Raw genomic sequence first — 17112 nt, forward strand, 5'->3', positions numbered from 1 at the left:
GAGTTCAAGACCAGCCTGGCCAACATGGTGAAACCCCATCTCTACCAAAAAAAAAAAAAAAAAGGCCGGATATGGTGGCTCACACCTGTAATCCCAGCACTTTGGGAGGCCAAGGCAGGCAGATCACAAGGTCAGGAGAACAAGACCATCCTGGCTAATACGGTGAAACCCTGTCTCTACTAAAAATACAAAAAATTAGCTGGGTGTGATGGTGGGCGCCTGTAGTCCCAGCTACTCTGGAGGCTGAGGCAGGAGAATGGCTTGAACCCGGGAGGTGGAGGTTGCAGTGAGCCGAGATTGTACCACTGCACTCTAGCCTGGGTGATGGAGTGAGACTCCATCTCAAAAAAAAAAAAAAGAGAACACAAAAACCCACGGATTAGCTGGGTTCGCTGTAGTCCCAGCTACTCAGGAGGCTGAGGCATGATAATTGTTTGAGCCTGGGAGACAGAGGTTGCAATGAGCCAAGATTGCACCACTGCACCACTGCACTCCAGCCTGGGCAACAGAGCGAGACTCTGTCTCAAAAACAAACAAACAAACAAAAAACAACAACAACAACAAACAAACAAAAAAAACCCTGAATGTTCAATTTTGTTAAATAATGTGATTTGAATACTTTATTTTCACATGTATTAAAGAAAATGTGGGCTGGGAAGGTGGCTTATGCTTGTAATCATAGCACTTTGGGAAGCTGAGGCGAGAGGATTGCTTGAGGCCAGGAGTTTCAAGACCAGCCTGAGCAACATATGGGGGCCCCGTCTTTTTCCTCCTGAGATAGGGTCTCGCTATGTTGCCCATGCTGGAGTGCCGTGGCATAATCAGAGTTCACTGCAGTCTCAACTTCCCAGGTTTAAGCTATCCTCCCACTTCAACCTCGCCAGTAGCTGGGACAATAGGCACATACCACTACACCTGGCTAATTTTTAAATTTTTTAAGATAGGGTCTCCTGTTGCCCAGGCTGGTCTTGAATTCCTAGGCTCAAATGATTCTGCCACCTTGGCATCCCGAAGTGCTGGGATTACAGTTGTCAGCCACTGTACCCAGCCTGACTCCATCATTAAAAAAAAAAAATTATCTAGTCTTGGTGGTGTGCACCTGTAGTTCCAGCTACTTGGGAGACTGAGACAGGAGGGCTGCTTGAGCCCAGGAGTTCAAGGTTATGGTGAGTTATGCTCATGTCGTGCCACTGCACTCCACCCTGGGTGACAGTGCGAGACCTTGTCTCAAAAAAAAAAAAAAAAAGAAAAGAAAAAAAGGCTGGAAGCAGTGGCTCACGCCTGTAATCCCAGTACTTTAGGAGGCTGAGGCAGGCAGATCACTATCTCAGGAGATCGAGACCATCCTGGCTAACGTGGTGAAACCCCATCTCTACTAAAAATACAAAAACAAAACAAAACAAAACAAAACAAAATTAGCCGGATGTGGTAGCATGCACCTATAGTAGAGCTGAGGCTGGAGAATTGCTTGAATCCAGGAGGCAGAGGTTGCAATGAGCCGAGATCATGCCACTGCACTCCAGCCTGGACAACAGAGCAAGATTCTGTCTCCAAAAAAAAAAAGGAGATTTTTTTCCCGTTAGTTCTATTAATATAATTATATTAAACCATCATTGTATTCCTGATATAAATCCTATTTGTTCTACATGTAACCTTCTTTGTTTTTTTTCGTTTTTGTTTTTTTTAAGACAGAGTCTCGCTCTGTTGCCCAAGCTGGAGTGCAGTGGCATGATCTCAGCTTACCGCAAACTCTGTCTCCCAGGTTCAAGCAATTCTCTTGCATCAGCCTGTTTCAGCCTCCAGAGTAGCTGGGATTACAGGCACACCGCCACAATGCCTGGCTATTTTTTTTCCTTCTTTGAATATATTGTAGAATCAGTATATTTTATTAAAGATTTTTCTCATTCGTATTCATTAGTTAAGTTTGGCAGGCAGTTTACTTCTTATGGTATTATCTTTGTCAAGTTTTGGTATAATTTTAAGCTTGCATCATTAAAAAATGTGGAAGTTTATCTTTTGTGCTCTGAAACAATTTAATAGTAGAATCAGCTGTTCTTATAAGGTTTGGCAGATTTCCCCTATGATATTATACTGGCTTAGTACTTTTTGAAGGGAATTCTTCAACAACTTTCTCTCAAATTTTTTTTTCGAGACGAAGTCTTGCTCTGTTGCCCAGGTTAGAGTGCAGTGGCACAATCTCAGCTCACTGCAACCTCCACCTCCTGGGTTCAGGGAATTCTCCTGCATCAGCCTCCTGAGTAGCTGGGATTACAGACGCACATCACTATGCCCGGCTAATTTTTGTATTTTTAGTGGAGACAGGGTTTCACCATGTTGGCCAGGCTGGTCTCGAACTCCTGACCTCATGATCTGCCCACTTCGGCCTCCCAAAGTGCTGGGATTACAGGTGTGAGCCACTGTGCCACGTCGCTTTCTCAATTTTTATGATTCGTTTAGATTTATTGAAGACTTTGAGAACCTAAGTGGCATAATCTGACCTGTCTCAGTAAAATCATTTAAAAATATGACTTTATACAATCATAACCTTAATCCCATTGAGGATCAATTCATTTTTTCAGAAACCTTTCTCTAATATTTAATGTTATAATAAAAAAATCACAGACAGATGCAACAACAAATAAAATACTGACAGATTAAAACTTTTATGACAAGGATGGCTAGGTCAAGAAGATTCTAATATTACATGTGAGAGAAAAATATTACAGTAATATAAACTGCTTTTGAATAAAGATTTCTGTAGAACCTCTGTAAGTGAAGAACTCTACAGTTAAGTGCTAAAATATGGTTTTAGAATTGTATTCCCACATGATCGGTGAAATATATCTGAGAAGAGGCAACAGGGAAGATGTAGAATTAGAAAAGATGAGCCGGGCGCGGTGGCTCACGCCTGTAATCCCAGCATTTTGGGAGGCCAAGACAGGCGGATCACCTGAGGTCATACGTTTGAGAGCAGCCTGGCCAACATGGTGAAACTCTGTCTCTGCTAAAAATAAAAAAATTAGCCAGGCACGGTGGCGGGTTCCTGTAACCCTAGCTACTTGGGAGGCTGAGGCAGGAGACTTGAACCCAGGAGGCGGTGGTTGCAGTGAACTGAGATCGCACCACTGCACTCCAGCCTGGTGACAGAGTAAGACTGTCTCAAAAAAAGAAAAAGTCAGTAAAACAGAGAAGTCAGAGAGTGTAGCAGAGTAAAGAAAGGCAGCAAGAAGAAGCTCTGTGTGTGTGTGTGTGTGTGTGTGTGTGTGTGTGTAAAGTACTTTGTTGCTGGTACTTGGAACACAAAGAATAAGCAAAATGTAGTAAGAGATGAGACTGGAAAGATAAAAGAGAGGCAAGATAAAAAAGAATCCTAAATCATGTGCTAAGGAACTTGTATTTCATTCTGTACCTAATAGAGGATAACTAAAGAATTATTAGCAAGGGAAGTAAAATACCAGTAATGTGGAAGACAGATTTAAGAAGAGTAAAGCTCATACAGAGGCATAAATTAGGACTAGGTGGCATCCATCTAAATGTTTTGAAAGAATATAAGGCTGAGAGTAGAATTACTAGGAAAATATTCACAGTTGTTTTAAAAGGATTCTATGCTAAGGTGATATATCAACAGTGTAACTCCTACTAAACAAAGGCATCCATGCCAGGCAAGCTGGTGGAGTCTAAATAAAAAGTAAAATCAGCCCAGTCTGGTGGCGTACACCTGTAATCCCAGCACTTTGGGAGGCCAAGGTGGAGGAACTGCTTGAGCCTTGGAGTTCGAGACCAGCCTGGGCAACATAGTGAGACCCTGTCTCTACAAAAATTATAAACATTAGCCAGGCGTGGTGGTATGTATGCCTGTGGTCCCAGCTACTTGGTAGGCTGAAGTGAGAGGATCATATGAGCCTGAGAGGTTGAGGTTGCAGTGAGCCGTGGATGCACCACTACACTCCAGCCTGGGCAACACAGTGAGACCCTGTCTCAAAAAAAAAAAAATTACTACAGTCTTGAAACAGTAAAAACAGATAGACTAAAGGAAATATACATTTTGTAGGAGCATCATGCTAATCTAATCTGGAATTGTTTGAGGAAACATTGTATGGACAAGGAGAAACTAAATGAAAATAAATTATGTAAATTTAGTTATGTGCATACAGGGGCTTATAATGCATCTACAACAAACAGGAACTTCAGATATATTATTGCATTTAACTGGAATAATGGGAATCAGGTTCAGAAAGTTCATCCTATTGGCCCAAATCACACAGCTAGTAAATGGTAGAAGTGAATTTTTAAAAATCCATTTCCAAAGTCGATAGTATACTCTACTACCTATTGTACTACATTGTCTTAAAGTAATAACCGTCATGGCTTTTATATTCAAATCCTAATCATGCTTTCTCTTAAACATAGGCTTTGAAGTCAGGCAGATCTTAGTTCAAATTTCCAGAACTTCTCTGAGGCTTAAATGTGCTGCATGTAAAATGGATATAATAATATTTACTTCAAATAATGGTTGAGGCCAGGCATGGTCTTTAATATATTTTAAAAGTTATGCCAGGTGAAGTAGCTCAAGCCTGTAATCCCAGCACTTTGGGAGGCTGAGGTGGGTGGATCACCTGAGGTCAGGAGTTCGAGACCAGCCTGGCCAACATGGTGAAACACCGTCTCTGCTAAAAATACAAAAATTAGCTGGGCGTGGTGGTACAGCCTGTAATGTCAGCTACTCAGGAGGCTGAGGCAGAAGAATTGCTTGAACCTGGGAGGCGGAGGTTACAGTGAGTTGGGATTACACCATTGTACTCCAGCATGGGCAACAAGAGAGAAACTCTGTCTCAAAATAAAATAAAATAAAATAAAACAAATAAAAGGTTGAAAGGGTTAAATAAAATAACATATATAGTACAGTTGTAGTATTACCATAGTAGATACTCAGTAAATGTAAAGAATCTCCATCTAAAAATCAGTGTTCCTTAGGACAGGGCAATGTTTTATCAACATAAGTGGGATGGGCTAAGAGAGTGGAAACAAAATGTAAGGAGGATGAACAGCCATGATTCTAGATATAGGCTTTTAAATAGTACGATACCCCCATGTTTACTACTGGATTGAATATTCAGATTTTTTTTTTTTTTAGACGGAGTTTTGCTCTGTTGCCAGGCTGGAGTGCAGTGTCGCCATCTCGGCTCACTGCAACCTCCGCCTCCCAGGGTCAAGGAATTCTCCTGCCTCAGCCTCCCGAGTAGCTGGGACTACAGGCACTCGCCACCACGCCCAGCTAAATTTTGTATTTTTAGTAGAAGCGGGGTTTCATCATGTTGGCCAGGATGGTCTTGATCTCTTGACCTTGTTATTCACCCGCCTCAGCCTCCCAAAGTGCTAGGATGACAGGCATGAGCCACCGCGCTCAGCCTTCAGATTATTAAAAAAGAATTATCTCACCAGGCTCATGTGTATGATCCCAGCACTTTGGGAACTAAGGTGGGCAGATCACTTGGTCCCAGGAGTTAAAGACCAGCCTGGGCAACATGGTGAAACCCCATCTCTATCAAAAAAAAAAAAAAAAAAAAAAAATTGGCGGACCTGATGGTGTGCCTGTAGTCCAGCTACTTAGGGGGCTGAGGCAGGAGGATGACTTGAGCTCACGAAGTCAAGGCTGCAGTGAGCCAAGATCGTGCCACTGCAACCTGGGTGACAAAGAGAGACCCTGTCAGGAAAAAAAAAAAAAAAAAGAATTATCTCTAAAACTACATCCAACAATAAAGTCCCTAAGTTTGAAGTTAAACTAAACTTTTCCAAGCAGTGAAATATGATTTCAGTAAGAAAAAATGTAAAGAAATTTCAGTAAGAAAAAATGTAAAGAAATCTCAAAAGCCTGTGTAATTAGACAGAAAAATGTCAGGAAATATTTGGTGTGAAGAGGCTTATTGGAAAATTAAAAAATCTAATACATTTAAATATTAAATACAAAGATAATAATTTAAGTATTAAATGATCCATATATAGTAGGTTCTAAAGTATTCATTATATAGTAGTATTATAGTATTTATATATAGTATATATAAAATACATACATTCAGAAAAATATCTTTGATGAGTCCCCATCATCTACCAAGAAAAAAAAAAGAGAAGATCCAAACTCCTTAACATATCTTTTAAAGCCTTTCATAATCCAACCATTCCAGTCTCATCCCCCACTATATCCTTTCACATATCTGTGGTCAAAAACCCCAGACTACTCATCACTCTCAAAATAGAACTTTCGTTTTCTTACCTTTATTTATAGGATTTCTCCACCTGGACTTCCTCATCCCCTTCTTCCCTATTCTGTTCGTAAGCACAATGGTTTTCAAACTTTAGTAAAGTAAGAGTTACCTGAGATTTTAAAATGCAGATTCCTGAAGCCTACCACTAATATTTTGATTCAAAAGGTATGGAGAAGTACCTTGGAACCTGCATTTTCAACAAGCACCCCACCCGTCTCCCCCATGTGATTCAGTCTAGGTGATCAGAGTCCGCACCTTGAGAAATATTGGCATTATGGAAGAAAGAAGATTTGGGCTTGCTTCCCAAATCTACCATTTATCATTTATGGGACATTAGAAAAAATATTTAACTTTGCTGAGATTTCTTTTCCTCTCCTGTAGAATGAGGATGGCAAAACTCTATTTAGGACCACCAAAATGTGGTGGAATACATTATAGGAGGGCAGTGGGGAGAGAGAGAGAAAGGGAGAATCTTTTTATGACTGTCCCTCAAAATTCTGCTTGACATCTTCCTATAAAGGTTTCTTTATTACTCTTTTTTTTTTTTTTGAGACAGAGTCTCACTCTGTCACCCAGGCTGGAGTGCAATGATGCGATCTCTGTTCAATGCAACCTCCATCTCCCAGGTTCATGTGATTCTCCTGACTCAGCCTCCCGAGTAGCTGTGACTATAGACACCCACCACCACACCCAGCTAATTTTTGTATGTTTTAGTAGAGACAGGGTTTCACCATGTTCGCCAGGCTGGTCTCAAGCCCCTGTCCTTATGATCTGCCCACCTCGGCCTCCCAATGTGCTGGGATTACAGGCATGAGCCACTGCGCCTGGCCTTATTACTCTTACCAGAATTAATTATGCTTTCCTTTTTGCTCCTGCAGCCTGTTTATATTTCTATTTAGCATTTATTCTATTTCTTTTTTTTTTTTGCAAGTAACTTAGTCTCCTATTCTGGATTATAAGTGCTTTTGAAGGCAAGGACGCTGTCTTTTCCCTAATTGTATTAAGTACTTTCTATGTGTCATTTTTTTTTTTTTTTTTGAGACGGGATCTCACTCTGTTGCTCAGGCTGGAGTGCAATTGCACGATCTCCGCTCACTGCAACCTCTGTTGCCCAGGTTCAAGCGATTCTCCTGCCTCGGCCTCCCGAGTAGCTGGGATTACAGTCGCCTGCCACTGCGCCTGGCTAATTTTTGTGTTTTTAGTAGAGATGGAATTTCACCATGTTGGCCAGGCTGGTCTTGAACTCCTTACCTTGTGATCCACCTGCCTTGGCCTCCCAAACTGCTGGAATTACAGGCGTGAGACACCACGCCTGGCCTTACCTTCTATGTGTCTTACACATATCTATACCTATGAAAAAATGATCTATCTTATTCCCTAAGGTAATTTTTATTACAAATAGCCATGTTTAACTATTTTTTTAAGAGCTGGAGTCTTGCCCTTAACAAAAAGGCAAATATAGTGGCATGATCATAACTCACTGCAGGCTCGAACTCCCTAGGTTCAAGCAAGCCTTTCACCTCAGGCTCCTGAGTGGCTGTGTCTACAGGTCTGTGCCACCATGTCCAGCTATTTTTATTTTGTAGAGATGGAGTCTTACTATATTGTCCAGGCTGGTTGCAGACTCCTGGCCTCAAGCGATCCTCCCACCTCAGCCTCCCAAAGTGCTGGGATTACCGGTGTGAGCTACTTCACCTGGCATAACTTTTAAAATATATTAAAATAATTGTAAGCAACACTATTTTAACACTGGAAACTTGGTAAAGACTTAATGAAAATTTTGATATCATACAGATTTTTGAAGGTTCGTTCATAGGAACTGGATTAAAGTCTTCTTAAGCAAGCTTCCCATCCTTCTCTTACTGGGGATGATGAGAGAATTGAAAGAAACTGAGGACAGGTCGGGCATAGTGGCTCACTCCTGTAATCTCAACATTTCGGGAGGCTGTGGCAGGAGGATCGCTTGAGGTCAGGAGTTCAAGACCAGCCTGGACAACATGGCAAAACCCCATCTCTACTAAAAATACTAAAATTAGCTGGGCATGGTGGTGCACGCCTGTATTCCCAGCTACTTGGGAGGCTGAGGCATGAGAATCACTTGAACTCGTGAGGCACAGGTTGCAGTGAGTCAAGATCATGCCACTGCACTCCAGCCTGGGCAACAGAGTTAGACTCTGTCTCAGAAAAATAAAATAAGATAAGATAAAATAAAATAAAATAAAATAGACCATGCTCAGCGGCTCACGACTATAATCCCAGCACTTTAGGAGGCCAAGGCAGGTGGATCATGAGGTCAGAAGTTTGAGACCAGCCTGACCAACATGGAGAAATCCCATCTCTACTAAAAATACAAAAATTAGCCGGGTGTGGTGGTGCATGCCTGTAGTCCCAGCTACTCGGGAGGTTGAGGCAGGACAATTTCTTGAATCCAGGAGGCGAAGGTTGCAGTGAGCCAAGATCGCGCCATGGTACCTCCAGCCTGGGCAACAAGATCAAAACTCTGTTTCAAAAAAAAGAAACTGAGGACAAGTTTGCTGAAGTAGGGTCTGCAACTATTATCATTCTAATTCTTATTAATCTTTTCAAGGAACAACATAGTGAAACGACTAAAAGCCATCCAAAATACTGGGAAAGGCTATGAGGCCAGGAACCTCCACGTGATGCTGAGCAGACTTGATGACTATGGGAAAAAGGTGATGCAGGTCTGGACTGAGAAGCAGAAGTCTCTAGGGCAGAAACGGAATCAGTGCCTGAAGAAAATGATACATGTATTCAACCAGGTAACTTGCTTTCCACTCCCTCTCTCCCGCATGTTGTAAAAACATAAAAGCGGTAAGCTTTGTAAATGACATTTACCTGGAGACATCATGTTATATTACTTTCCTGGGCCAGAAGTTAGTGAAATCAGGGTGTCTGCTGGGTTGGTTCCTTCTAGAAGCTCTGAGAGGGCATTCTGTTGCATGCTTCTCTCCTAGATTGTGGTGGCTCTGGGCAATCCTTAGCATTCCTCAGTTTGTAGCCACATAATTCCAATCTCTGCCTCCATCTTTCAAATGGCATTTTTTTTTTTTTTTTGAGACAGTCTTGCTCTGTCTCCCAGGGAGTGCAGTGGCACTATTTCGACTTGCTGCAAACTCCACCTCCTGGGTTCAAGCGATTCTCCTGATTCAGCCTCCTGACTAGATGGGATTACAGGTGCCCACCACCACACCCAGCTACATTTTATATTTTTAGTAGAGATGGTGTTTCACCATGTTGGCCAGGCTGGTTTCGAATTCCTGACCTCAGGTGATCCACCCGCCTCGACCTCCCAAAGTGTTGGGATTATAGGTGTAAGCCACCATGCCTGGCCTGAGTTCTAATAATAAATATTACAAGCTGTGGTTCTAGAAACATTCTATATCTGTATATCCTTCTCTCTCAACGTCGATTAGTTTATAACATTAGTTTACTTGCTACTTTGGAAGGTACAGAGAGGCTTCTCATCAGATTCTAATCCAAATTCTCATCCAAGTCAAACATATATTGTAAATTTTCCAGAACTGTTTTATTTTATTTTATTTTATTATTTAGTTATTTATTCTTGAGACAAGTTCTCACTGTGTCGCCTGGGCTGGAGTGCAGTGGTGTGATCTGCAACCTCTGCCTCCTGGGTTCAAGTGATTCTCCTGCCTCACCCTCCTGAATAGTTGGGATTACAGGTGCCCGCCACCATGCCTGGTTAATTTTTGTATTTTTAGTAGTGACGGGGTTTCACCATGTTGGCCAGGCTGGTCTTGGACTCCTGACCTCAAGTGATCCACCCACGGCAGCCTCCCAAAGTGCTGGGATTACAGGCGTGAGCCACTGTGCCCGGCCCAGAACAGTTATATTTTAAATATTACAGCTCTTTGTAAAAAAAAATGAATATGCTCCTTTTTTTGATTTGGCAAATATGGCCAATGTACATAGAGTAAAGCAATATGGGTTGGCAGCAACATACGTTGTCTAACAGGAATCACAATGCCTAGGGCATTTCAGAGGAGGAATAAGGGTCTGGGGCCAGGGAAGCCAGAATCCAGAGGATGAGATATGGGTGTCAAGGCTTGGAGAAAGGAGACAAAAAAAGCAAAAGGAATAAGAGGTTAGATATGAATGAATACTTTGCACTGAATCAGCGTGGTGGTCAAGATGGCTAGCTCCACTACCAGATTGTCTGGGTTCAAATCAGCCTAGCTACATACTAGCTAAGTGACTTTATGCAAGCTGCTTACATTTTCTGAGCCTCAGATTCTCCTGCTGTAAGACAAGGGTAATAATAATACATACCACATAAGGTTATTACAAATACCAAATCAGCTAATATATGGAAAGGGCTTAGTTCAATGTCTGACATTCAGTAAGTATTTAGTAAATGCTGGCTATTATTACAGTTGCATATTGATTCACAATTTATAAAGTGCTTCCATATTATACTGTGTTTTACAATTCTCACAACAACTCTGTGTTATTATCCCTGTTTTAGAAATGAGGAGAAAGAAGCGTAGATAAGCAACTATCCCAAAGTCTCACAGCAAGAAGATAAGAGGACCAGGATTTGAGCTTAAGTAGGACCAAAGTGGGCTGGGCGTGGTGGCTCAAGCCTGTAATCCCAGCACTTTGGGAGGCCGAGATGGGTGGATCACGAGGTCAGGAGATCGAGACCATCGTGGCTAACCCGGTGAAACCCCATCTCTACTAAAAAATACAAAAAACTAGCCGGGCGAGGTGGCGGGCGCCTGTAGTCCCAGCTACTCGAGAGGCTGAGGCAGGAGAACGGCATAAACCCGGGAGGCGGAGCTTGCAGTGAGCTGAGATCCAGCCACTGCACTGCAGCCTGGGCGACAAAGCGAGACTCCGTCTCAAAAAAAAAAAAAAAAAAAGTAGGACCAAAGTTTTTATGTAGCAGAGCTGCCACCTCTTGAAATGAAGCATGTTGGAGGTGGGTGGAGTAGGGAAAGGATTTGCAAATCCATGGAAAAGGAGAAGTCACAGTTTAGTGTAGGGCCAGCTCTGAAGACCCTTCTAAAGATTCTGTCTCTTTTCATGGTTTCCTTTTTCTGATCTATTTTTTTATAGCTCAAAAAGATATATGAATTGAATCTTAGTCAACCTATCCCCTTAATCATCGAAGAAAAGCAGATACCTGCCTCTACCACATTTGTTCAAAAGCCATTCTTAAAATTACTAGTGGAAGAGGACAGAACCTCTGACATATTCAAGAAATTCAGGTATGTGCTAGAAAGACTGATATTAAACTTTGTTTGGATGATATGTGGGACCTAATTTTTTTTCCCTGCCCAAGAACTTCCCTTTCTCCACAATTATCAAGTGGTGCAATGGAGAGTCTAAAGGAATATTAGGCCGGGCACGGTGGCTCACGCCTGTAATCCCAGCACTTTGGGAGGCCGAGGCAGGTGGATCATCTGAGGTTGGGAGTTCAAGACCAGCCTGACTAACATGGAGAAACCCCGTCTCTACTAAAAAAAGTGCAAAATTAGCCTGGTATGGTGTCGCATGCCTGTAATCCCAGCTAGTTGGGAGGCTGAGGCAGGAGAATCACTTGAACCTGGGTGGCCGAGGTTGCGGTGAGCCGAGATCGTGCCATTGCACTCCAGCCTGGGCAACAAAAGCAAAACTGTCTCAAAACAAAACAAAACAAAACAAAACAAAAGGAGTATTAATTCCCTTAGCTAAGTTGGCAAGAGGTTAATTTACATATATTTCTACTTAAATATTTAACATTGGATTTTGAGTTCCTCTAAAAATAGAGTCTTTCTTTTTTTTTTTTTTTTTTTTTTGAGACGGAGTCTTGCTCTGTTGCCCAGGCTGGAGTGCAGTGGCCGGATCTCAGCTCACTGCAAGCTCCGCCTCCCGGGTTTACGCCATTCTCTCGCCTCAGCCTCCCGAGTAGCTGGGACTACAGGCGCCCGCCATCTCGCCCGGCTAATTTTTTGTATATTTTAGTAGAGACGGGGTTTCACCGTGTTAGCCAGGATGGTCTCGATCTCCTGACCTCGTGATCCGCCCGTCTCGGCCTCCCAAAGTGCTGGGATTACAGGCTTGAGCCACCGCGCCCGGCCGAGTCTTTCTTACTAAAAAACTAATTCTTTTAAGAATAGTTAACAAAGAAACTTAGAAGCATTATCTTCTTTTTTTCTTCTATTTTTTTTTTTTAAGGAGGCAGGAGCTTTGGGAAGGAAGGGGGAAATTTATGTGGTCTCTCTACACCATGAAGCTAAAATGGTAGTTGTAAAATGGATTACTAGGTGAAGTCATGAAAATGCAGCTTTGGTAACTCAGCAAATTCTGCTTTTTCATCCATCTCTCTGTCAAAGTGGGCATAGCTAATGCTGGTTAGTGCAAGGGGAGGGCATTACAGGATGAGGTGGTAGTGAAGAAGGGAGAAAGGATATATTTTGATGGGCTATGGAGCTCAGGAGAATTTGGCATTCCCAACTTATGCTCTCTGATTCTGTAGACAACCAGAGGACCAGACAGAGGCCATCTGGAATGTTGATCTGTCCACTTCAAGCTACCCAATAGCAGAGAAGACATCTATGCATTCACTCTGGGCCCAGCTGGGTGGGTACCCAGATATTCCCAGGCTGCTTCAGTTAGAAGTGCAGTCTACCTTCCGAAAATCTCTTGCATCCCTCCAATCACAGTAAGTTATGGACTGGAAGCACTCTGGTAGTTGGGCCTTTGATCATATACCTTTTGGTTCCCTAACTTGACTTTCTCCTGTAGCACCAAGTACAGGAGAAATTGGTACTATATCAACCAAAAGTAATGTTTGGTATGAGGTTAGACTGACACCAGTCATAAAATAGTACAGGTAAATTCAGCATTAGTCTGTTAGTGTTTCTCATCATAGGCCTGTAGATGTCATCACTGAATAATATAAAATAAATAAAAAACCAATTATAATACCATGAACCTAATCTAACACTAGATAGGTCCACTTTTAATCCTATCCTTAGGGATTTGCTAATAGAAATACCAGAAAGACCATTGTAGAATGTTTTTCTCCATATTATGATTCAGTGACATGACCTTAAGTGCAATTATCATATCTAGACCCAAATTGAGTAAATTAGGTGTTTATTTCCTAGGATATATTGAAGAGATGACTCCACATTTCCAAAATCTGTTGAACCAGATTCTCACTTACACCATTGGAAATTATTCCAGAGGAAATAAGGGCTTTGGAGACTGCATTAACTCTTTCAGGACAGATAATTATTTAATATTCAAAATCAGGAATTTAGAAAATTGAACTTTTGTTAATCTTAAAGAGTTCACAGGAGCAGTCTGATTTACTTTGGTGAAATCTAAGTCCTGAAGTAAGAAGTAGTGTTAGGCTAGGTGTGGTGGCTCATGCCTGTAAATCCAGCACTTTGGGAGGCCAAGGCCGGTGGATCACCTGAGGTCGGGAGTTTCAGACCAGCCTGGCCAACATGGTGAAACCCTGTCTCTACTAAAATACAAGATTAGCTGGGCATGAGACAGGATAATTGCTGGAACCCAAGAGGCGGAGGTTGCAGTGAGCCCAGATTGTGCCACTGCACTCCAGCCTGGGCAATAGAGTGAGACTCTGTCTCAAAAAAAAAAAGTAGTGTTAATTCACAAATTTGTCCAGGTGGCAGACACCATAAGACAGTTAAAATTCTATAATACAGCAAAACGTTAGGAAAAATATTACTATTTGATGTATACAGTATAAAGACATATATCATGAGCATGAGTTTATGGAAAAAAAGTTATTAAACCAAATGTAACAATTAAGTTGAATAAGCATGATTCAGGTTACAATCAGAAAGCAACATTTTTTCTGGTCTCCCATTTTCCCTTTTATAGTGATTAAACTAATTAATTTAGGTTATTTTGAGGGATAATATTGCTAATTTAATGATTATAGGGGCTTGGGATGAAATACATAAATTTTTAAGTTTCACTTTCCTTACATTCCATTACTAGCTTCAAGTGTCAGATATCCTTCTGACCTAACCACTTCTTACTCATGCTAAATCTCTGCAGACTCTTATTTCCAGTTTACTATTTTATTTTTATTTATTTATTTTCAAGACAGAGTCTCCCTCTGTCATCCATGCTAGAGTGCAGTAGTGCAATCTTGGCTCACTGAAACCTCTGCCTCCCGGGTTCAAGCGATTCTCCTCAGCCTCCCCAGGTAGCTGAGACTACAGGTGCATGCCACCACTCCCAGCTAATTTTGTTTGTATTTTTAGTAGAGACAAGGTTTCACCATGTTGGCCAGGCTGGTCTTGAACTCTTGACTTCAGGTGATCCACCTGCCTTGGCCTCCCAAAGGGCTGGGATTACAGGCATGAGCCACCGTGCCCGGCCTGGATATGTTTTAAAACCTACTTTGAGGCCAGGAGTGGTGGCTCACGCCTGTAATCCTGCACTTTGAGAGACTGAGGCAGGTGGATCACTTGAAGCCAGGAGTTCGAGACCAGCCTGGCCAACTTGGTAAAACACTGTATCTACTAAAAATATAAAAAATTAGCTGGGCATGGTAGCACATACCTGTAGTCCCAGCTACTCAGGAGGCCGAGGCATGAGAATGGCTTGAGTCTGGGAGGCAGAGGTTTCAGTGAGCCGAGATCACGCCACTGCACTTCAGCCTGGGCAACAAAGACTGTGTCTCAAAATAAAAAATAAAATAAAATAAAATAAACTTACTATATGTTTCATTAAACAGTACATCTTTGAAATTTTTCTATGCTAATAAATATAGAGCTACATCATCATTTTGTTGGTTGCATGATATTCATTGTATATCTGTAGTTTTTGTTTGTTTTTAAAGACATGGTCTTTCTCTGTCACTCAGGCTACAGTGCAGTGACACAATCATAGCTCAGTGTAACCTCGAACTTCTGGGGTCAAGTGATTCTCCTGCTTTAGTCTCCCAAGTAGCTGGGATTAAAGGCACACCTGGCCCATTGTATAGATATATCGTAATTTATTGAATTGTTCTCCTACTGATAGAAATTTGGATATTTTCCTACATTGCAAACAATGCTACACCAAATATCTTTGCAGTACTTTGTATATTTATGTAATTATTTTCCTATGAAAATTCCATTAAAATAATATTCAGGTTTTTCCAATTACATAAGTAATGCATGTTCACTGAAAATTTAAAAAATACAGACAGGTCTATCCTTGGAAATAACCATTATTAATTATCAATATTTAAGCCATGTTCTAACTTTAGGTATAAGAATACTGTCTAATAAGTAATAAGGTATTGCCAAGTCCTTTTCTTCCTGATTTTGGGTCTTCGAGGCATTCTGTCACCTTTATGGTAACTTTATGTATATGGATTACAGGCCAGTCACAGTGGCTCACACCTGTAATCCCCGCACTTTGGGAGGCCAAGGAACTCCTGAACTTAGATTGCTTGAGTTCAGGAGTTCAAGATCAGCCTGGGCAACATGGCAAGACCCCAGTCTGCACCAAAAGTACAAAAAAACCAGCCAGGTACGGTGGTGTGCACCTGTGGTCTTAGCTACTTGGGAGGCTGAGGTGGGAGGATTGCTTGAGCCCGGGGAGCAGAGGTTGCAGTGAGCTGAGATGGCACCACTGTACTACAGCCTGTGTGACAGTAGGAGACCCTGTCTCAAAAACAAACAAACAAACAAACAAAAGGATTACTATAGATTTTACTAGTTTAACTTTGTGAGTTCTGGAGGCACTTATTTTCCCTATGACTCACCTATATTCCCACAAATGTGTTTAAAACAATTTATAATGAGGCTAATTTTCTTGTCTCATTTCCAGGGTTAAGAAGATTCCCAAATGACTGTAAAATTAAATACAAGCATGTTCAAAGTACATTTCAATATCTTTCAGTAAAATGCCTATTTTGTTCTCTTTTGTGCATATATATTGCTTTGTGTTTCCTTTGCTTTTATATTCTGCCTGTAGTTCTTCAGGTTGAACATCTTCATTTCTGGACTACTACTATGAAGAAAGAGTATCTTCTGCTCTAGATAACTGGAAACACAAAGCTTCAACAACCCTGAGGTAGGCTGAGTCATGAAAGGGACATAATTATGGTCCCCTAACATGATGGCAAAGTGGCACAGTCTGCTTCCCCCAGTCTAAACCGGAAGACACCTCAGAATGAAGAAATAAATGAGTGTAATGAAGGAAACTAAAAACCAGCAAAAACCCCAGAAGAATTAGAAGGTGGTTATGATTGGTAATGAAGGGAAATAATAATGTTACCACCAGAGGGTTGTGACTACAAGTTGTCCAGGTTCTTGGCATTTTGAACAAAGAATTGGGCAAAACGCCCAGAAAAGCAAAGAAAGAATGAAGCAACAGAGGAAGTACACTCCACAGCGCAGGAGTGGCCCAAGCAGCTGCTCAAGGGCCCAGATACAGAATCTTCTTGGGTCCAAATACCCTCTAGAAGTTTCCTATTGATCACTTCATGCTCATCCCATGTAAATAAAGGGGCAGCTCGCAATCAGTCTGATTGGTTGCAGCAAAAAGCACCCAATCAGAGGCTAGGGTAAAGTTACAAACTTATACTTCTTCTTATTTTATTTTATTTTTTTATTTGAGACGGAGTTTCGCTCTTCTCGTCCAGGCTGGAGTGCAATGGAGCAATCTCAGTTCTTGAACCTCCACCTCCTGGGTTCAAGCAATTCTCCTGCCTCAGCCTCCCGAGCAGCTGGGTTTACAGGCATGCATCACCACGCCTGGCTAATTTTGTATTTTTAGTAGAGACAGTGTTTCTCTATGTTGGTCAGGCAGTCTCGAACTCCCGGCCTGAGGTGATCCACCTGCCTTGGCC

The 17112-nt window shown here is 41.8% G+C and overlaps 1 protein-coding gene across 1 annotated transcript in view; it reads left to right on the forward strand.

Annotated features, from left to right (window-relative positions):
• The window catches only part of FAM186A (family with sequence similarity 186 member A), a 76061-nt gene extending 59877 nt beyond the window's left edge, over positions 1-16184 (forward strand). The window contains exons 6-9 of the mRNA XM_033222116.1: positions 8851-9043; positions 11361-11512; positions 12763-12948; positions 16089-16184. Of these exons, the coding sequence (XP_033078007.1) occupies positions 8851-9043; positions 11361-11512; positions 12763-12948; positions 16089-16110 (553 nt within the window). The 3' untranslated portion in view covers positions 16111-16184. The remainder of the gene's footprint in view (positions 1-8850; positions 9044-11360; positions 11513-12762; positions 12949-16088) is intronic.
• Positions 16185-17112: the final 928 nt, after the last annotated feature.

The sequence above is a fragment of the Trachypithecus francoisi genome, unplaced genomic scaffold (assembly GCF_009764315.1).
Source record: "Trachypithecus francoisi isolate TF-2019V2 unplaced genomic scaffold, Tfra_2.0 Lachesis_group11, whole genome shotgun sequence".
In the NCBI taxonomy this organism is placed as follows: domain Eukaryota; kingdom Metazoa; phylum Chordata; class Mammalia; order Primates; family Cercopithecidae; genus Trachypithecus; species Trachypithecus francoisi.